At 39.1% G+C, this 6,897-nt stretch overlaps 1 protein-coding gene across 1 annotated transcript; it reads left to right on the top strand.

Moving 5' to 3' along the window:
• Window positions 1-6,082: 6,082 nt before the first annotated feature.
• LOC137995557 (protein unc-13 homolog C-like) lies at window positions 6,083-6,673 on the top strand. The gene has a single exon (XM_068841085.1). The coding sequence runs from the start codon at window positions 6,083-6,085 to the stop codon at window positions 6,671-6,673; it is 591 nt and encodes a 196-aa protein (XP_068697186.1).
• The last annotated feature ends 224 nt before the right edge of the window (window positions 6,674-6,897 follow it).

Genomic DNA, 6,897 nt, shown 5'->3' with positions numbered 1-6,897 from the left:
TTGCGTTGAGGCCATGGAGCCTGGTCTTGCAATAGATAAGCTTGAAAAAGCAGGTTCAGCTTCTCTATCTTGTGCTTCAGTAGAAGCTGACACAGGAGTGACATCAACATCAAAACACATGGAACTGGAGCCAGGAGTCTCAATGCCAGCTGGGTCACCTGAACTTGTACCTGGCCTGGCATCCTCAGTCACGGCTGGTTCAGTAGTGCTGGTACATGGAGTTTCAGTAATAGGGAGAATCTTTCTCCGTTTTACTGAAGTAGCACCATCACTTCCAAAAAGTGAATCTCTTTTGATCTGAAAAATTATATTGACCAAAGGCCACATTGAATCACGTAATGTGTTAACATATCAGCCGCAAATGAAAGACAAGCATCTAGTTAATTATTGTAAAATAACTTAAAATCCGTATGATTCAGTTCTACAGCATTTTGTCCAATATATCTTGTTGGCATATTGTACCATTTGGATTTTAAAAGATCAAGTGTTACTTCCGGTGCATTTGATAATTATTCATACGTATCGAAAGCTTCAAAGAGTTCCACAGCAAACATTATGCAAATAAGTGGGCGTGTTATTCTGCAGAAGAGCCGAATATGGCATTTTAATCAGCAAAGAAAGCATTCATCTTTTTCACATGTTCGCATCACATAATAGTATTCCTTCCGCTAATAACCAACCGGAAGCGTCAACAGCTGCGTCCAGCAAAAGGGATCGAAGTTGTTGACTCGTTCACTATTAAACCCAAAAATAAAAAGAGAACCTTACAAACGAAGCACATCGTGCAGTAAAGGTCACAATTGGCTTTTCAGGAAATTAATGGATAACTTATGCTGATGTGATTTCATAACATGTACAACTGTAGGCTTAGAGCCTGCATTTAGCTTTGGTATCTTATAACAGATTACTGTTGTCTACTCACCATTCAGCGCTTTCGCGAGGTCAAGGAAGATGTGTATGGCACAACGGTATCTTTGGAAGAAGTAGATCCAGGAATCAACCACCGTTTTTGGTTTACAGGGTTTCTGCTCGCGTCGAAAGCAGCAATGCTCTTAGAATGAAAGCACGTTTCATCAAAATGCGCGGAACATAGCGCTGAAGATTTTGTCGAGACGAAATCTTTCCTGTGAATTCGGACAAACCGAGTCCACTGCTGGTGTAAAGTTTTGTCCGTCGGGAAATAATGCATAGTAATTCCCGGCGTCCTGGTCTTGCTAGCGCAATTTACAGTGCCGGGGCTGCCAGCGGCACAATACTTTTTTCCAGGACGTTTTTTTTTAGTCTCTGCCATGATACTCCCACCACCGATCGTCTCTTCTGCGTGACGAATGACGTCACATCCTTGTAATTTGATCGTTTTGGCCGAGCGGAAAATGGAGACACTATCCGAGCGCCAAATTCGAACTTCAGGCCCTGAAAGGCCCTTATCGTGAAGTTCCCCAAGAGTCCACTGGTTTTTCACCGTTTGAGCTGTTATATGGAAGAGCTGTCAGAGGACCAGTGGCTATACTCAAACAGCTCAGGAGCCTGAGGTAAAGAACAGCTACCAGTATGTTTTCGAGTTAGGAGAGAAGTTAGAGAACATCCTTAAATTCGCCCATAGTGAACTAGAGAAAGCCCAGCAGAAACGAAAGCACTATTAAGACCGCAAGTCTAAAGTTAGGAAGTTCGAGTCACATGAGAAAGTTCTTGTGCTGCTACCTACTGACCACAACAAGCTACCTATGCAGTGGAAGGGTCCCTTTGAAGTGATTTGTGTAGTAGGTCATAATGACTACAAAGTGAACGTAAAAGGCAAGGAGAAAGTCTACCACGCTAATCTACTTAAAAAGTACTTTGAGCGAGAGGAGACTACACCCGTGCAAAAATGTGAAATCAAACACGCTCCACATTGCGCTCACTCTTCAGTGACAATGGAATTGCAAGTCAACGCGAAATACCCAAGAGGGCCAGGATTCTGGAAATTTAATTTGTCCCTCTCAGAAGATGACGAATATACAGAAAACTTAATGTTTAAAATTCTGCACTTTGGAAACAAGTATCAAGATCTTGAAGATAACAGACTCCTATGGGAGTTTATTAAAATGGAAATAAGAGCATTTACTATTAGTTATTCAAAACAAAAAGCTAGAATGAAGAAAGATTATAAGGAAGATCTAATACAGAACCAGAAGCTGACCAGAAATACACCAAAGTTAAGAACGAATTAGAACAGATTTCCTACGACCGGTGCTATGTGAGCTCCAAAGCCCCTTGGCATGAGTTTGGGGAACGAAGTCTTATTCCAAAAAAGAACAAAAATCTATTGTATCTTAAAAATTGGAGACCTATTTCACAGTTAAATGTGGATTATAAGATTGCTTCTAAAGCTCTAGCTTTCAGACTAAAAGAGGTTCTACCGGAAATTATAAATAATACACAAACTGACTTATCGGCGAAAATATCAGACTTATAAGTGACATCCTCAATTTTACCATAGACCAAGATATAGTAGGGATTGCTTTATTCATCAACTTTGAAAAAGCATTTGACAGTTTAGAATGAGAGTACCTATTTAAAGTTCGAGATACCTTTCAATTTGGATCCGATTTTGAGACTTGGGTTAAGACTCTATACACAAACATTTCTAGCTGTATATTAAACAACAGCTTTGCTTCTGAGCTATTTACTCTTGAAAGAGGAGTAAGACAAGGTTGCCCCTTGTCTGGCTTACTGTTCATTTTAGCCACAGAAATACTGTCTTGCTCAGTAAGAGCTAGTGATCATATAAAAGGAATTCGAGTCTTAAACAAAGAAATAAAATTATCTCAATATGCTGATGATACTACCTCCTTTTGCAAAGATAAAGAGTCGCTTGGGAAGCTGTTGGAGTTATTGGACCTGTTTAAAGTTTGCAGTGGGTTAAAACTAAACCAAAGCAAATCTGAAGCGATGTGGCTTGGAAGAAATGCAAATAGGACTGATACACTATTTGAAGTACAGTGGCCACAAAGGCCCATCTCCGCTTTAGGGATATCATTCTCTTACAATCTAAAACTTTGCGAGCAGGAAAAATCTTCACAGAAGATATGTGAAAATTGAAAGTTCTTTAATATATGGTCCCAGAGAGACCTCTCGCTGTATGGTAAGATAACAATTGCCAAAACTCTAGGACTATCGAAACTCATCTTTGTAAGTGTGTGTATATACACGCCACCGCATTATATAGATATAAGCAATAAATTAATCACAGATTTTGTCTGGAACAATAAGAAACCAAAGATAAAAAGAGATACGCTTATTCCAAAAGAGAGAGGTGGGTTGGATTTACCAGAATTTGAGAGTACATCTAAGTCGCAACAAATTGCTTGGGATCAAAGAATGAAGAAAGGTGTAGAAGATCAGTGGATGGCAATTCCTTCATTTTATTTGAAAAATATTGGAGGGCCATTTATTTTTGATTGTGATTATGATGTAAAATTTCTTGGTCTAAACAAACAGCATTTTACACTGATGTTCTTAACATCTGGGCGGAAGTGTGCGAGCAAATTTCGGACAATGAAATCCGCAGTAGAAATGTAATTCTATGGAATGACAAGCATATTTTAATAGACGGTAAATCAGTATATTGGAAAGAATGGCATGAAGCTGGCATACTTAGAATGAAAGACCTACTGGATGAAAATAACAGATTTTTTACACTTGATAAGTTTCTTTTAAAAACTGGTCTCAAGGCTCCTTTTACCAAGTTGTATGGTTTAATATCAGCTATACCTTATAGATGGAAGTGTGCCTTGAGACCAGGATTTATCATGAACAATCAAGATATGGAACAAAACACAACTAGGGAAATTAGTGCAATTACTAGTAAGAAGGCTCACAATATACTCATTCAAAGGAAATTTGTAGAACCGTTAGCTAGCCCTAGACTTTGCAGGCAAGGAGTGGACAGTTCCAAACTTAGTGCCATTTATATGCTTCCGTTTAAAATAACTAAAGAAACAAAATTAAGCATCTTTCAATATAAGATTAATCATAACATTCTTCCACATGGGGTGTTGTTGCACAAAATGAAGATCGTAAACTCTCCTCTCTGCATATACAGTGACTCTTTAGAAACGCTATCCCATATGCTAGTTATCTGTTTTGTAATTCAAAAGTTTTGGGTTCAAGTAATTAGCTGGTGGGAAAATCACAGCGGTGAATGTTTGCTAATTGATGACTTGAGTGTAATGTATGGCTATAATCCCGACCATCCTAAATTGCATATCCAATTATTATATCCTTCTTGGCAAGAGACACATCTTCCTGCAAAGGATCGAATTTAAACCTCCAAGCTTTGATCACTTTCTTGAATTTGTTAAAGACAAGTTAATTGTGCAGAGATCGATTTTATATGCCAAATTTCTTTCACGTTGGAAGCCTCTCCTCTCCTTACTGTAAATGGTTCATAGTTTAACTTATGTACGAGTCCAAGCAAGCCTGGTTGTTATCTTAATCTTTGTAACCTTAAATTTTGTAGTAAAAGTGTTGTAGATAATGTTGTGTTAATAAAAAAAATATTAAAAAATCTTTGTAAAAAAAGGGGCATCTAAAGCTGATGAAGCAGAGGGAGAAAATGTTGATTTTTTAGAGCTTGGTGGATATGTAGCCAAGGAATCGGTGGAGGATGTTAAAACCGGACCAAATCTGACGTATGAGCACTGGAATGAATTTATGGATCTGGCTAAACAGTTCACGAATTTGTTTACTGAAGCACCAGGTGCCACAGATCTCGTTCAGCATCATCAAACTGTGTTTGATCCCGAGCCTATGCCAAGTGCTGAACATTTGTTTCAGAAGCTCAGCGGAGACAAGTTCTACTAAAAAATTGACCTTAACAATGGATATTGGCAGATAACAATACCAGAGCAGGACATACAGAAAACGGCGTTCGTAACATCTGACGGGTCGTACGAGTTCTTGAAGATACCATTTGGAATGATCAACTCAGCAGCAACACTGAAGCATGCAATGAAGAAATTGCTAGAAGATCTAGCGAACGTTGATTTCTACTGGGATGATATATTGGTTCACACCCGTACGTGGGAAGAACATATTAGAGCCCTAAGAGAGCTATTTTCGCGCCTTGTATAAGCGGGGTTGACTATTAGACTTACTAAGTGCCTATTTGGAGTAAACAGTGTGGATTTCCTAGGCCATCGACTGGAGCAAGGAATGATTGGTCTACATCAGGATAACATGAAGAAAATGAAAGATACCCCAAGGCCAATCACAAAGAAACAGGTGAGATCATTTATGGGTCTAGCAGGATACTACAGAGATTTCATCCCCACCTTTGCTGCCATCGCTGTGCCCCTATCTGATCTCACATGGAAAGGCCAACCCAATAAAGTTGTGTAGGGTGAAGCACAAGAGAAAGCCTACCAAACAATCAAGTCTTACCTAACAAGTGAGCCTATTCTACGACTCCAGCTAAACCCTTTTTCTTAAGGACGGACGCTTCCAACAGTGGAATTGGTGCAGTATTAATGCAGAAACATGATGAGAAGTTGTTTCCCGTTTGCTACGCAACCAAGAAATTGATAAGTGCAGAAAGGAACTACTCCACAATTGAGAAGGAATGCCTATCGATTGTATGGAGTATCAAGAGATTTCATCTTTATTTGCACAGTTTCTTTTGTTCTTCAGATGGACCATGAACCTTTAAAGTACATGAACAGTGCTAAGTTTGCCAATGGACGTCTTATGCATTGGGCTAAGTTTTTGCAGAGTTATTCATTCACAGTTGAAGCCATAAAGGGCTCAGAGGGGGGGTTGGGATGAGTTCTCAAAGTGAACGGACGTTACATTCTGAGCTCTGAGAAACATCTTCTGTGAACAAATGTGTTAAAAGACGTCCATACGTTAAGGCACAATGAGTGAACATGAGGGAAACGATGATTTCGGTCGCACAAAACGTAAGAGAACTACAACAGGCTCCCAAACGGATGAAGATCCTTGTAAGAACATGGCGGAGGCGCTCGCAGACATCAATCGCAAATTGGATGTAGCTTTAGCCCGAATAAAAGAAATTTAAGAAATCAAAGAAAAACAGTGCCAGATGGAAAAAGAAAGTGTTACCCTAAAAGAAAGCTTAGAGTTTGCACATCAATCAATTAAGGAACAAATTGAACAAGCAAATGCTCAGGAGGAAACCATATCTGAGCTTCCTACAGAAGTTCGAGAGCTAACTCAAACTGTCGCCTTTGAGAAGGAACGTGCTATAAAACTGGAGAGTCACAGTCGTAGAAATAACCTCATCTTTTACAGCATTCCTGAAGAAGAGAAAGAATCCAACGCTAAGACAGAAGATTTGGTTTTCACTTTTTTGGAAGAAAAATTAAAAATGCAAGTAGAAGCTAAAGATATTTCTATTGAGAGGGCACACCGTCTTGGTAAGAGGAAAGAAAACAAATCGCGCCCAATTATGGTAAAATTCAGCTTTCATAGGGATAAAGACCTTATTCTTTCCAGTGCTTACAAATTAGTGGGCACAGGCTTCGGAATTTCACAAGACTTCCTGCAAGAAATTGTTATACGGAAAGAACTGGTCAAAGTTGTGAAAGAAGCGAAGAAAGAGGGTCGCGAGGCAAAGCTAAATTATGACAAATTATACATAGATGGCCGAAGATATGGACCAAAGAGTGTTTAAGTGTGGGACCGCTGAACCTGGAAATTCTTTTCAAGTGCCTTGACGGGACCAGAAACCGGACCTAAACCAAATATTTGCTTTTTATATCTATATACATGTATACATTTCTTAATTATTGTTGTAGTCGTATGTGTACATGTAAGCTTATTATTACTTTTTTTCTTAGTAATCATGGAAGGGTGAACAACTCTGGTCGAAATGTGGGGAAGTCAAAAAACTGTTCT

Source organism: Montipora foliosa, chromosome 3 (assembly GCF_036669935.1).
Source record: "Montipora foliosa isolate CH-2021 chromosome 3, ASM3666993v2, whole genome shotgun sequence".
Taxonomy (NCBI): domain Eukaryota; kingdom Metazoa; phylum Cnidaria; class Anthozoa; order Scleractinia; family Acroporidae; genus Montipora; species Montipora foliosa.
The sequence above is the reverse complement of the archived record's forward strand: the minus strand, read 5'-3'. Positions and strand labels throughout refer to the sequence as shown.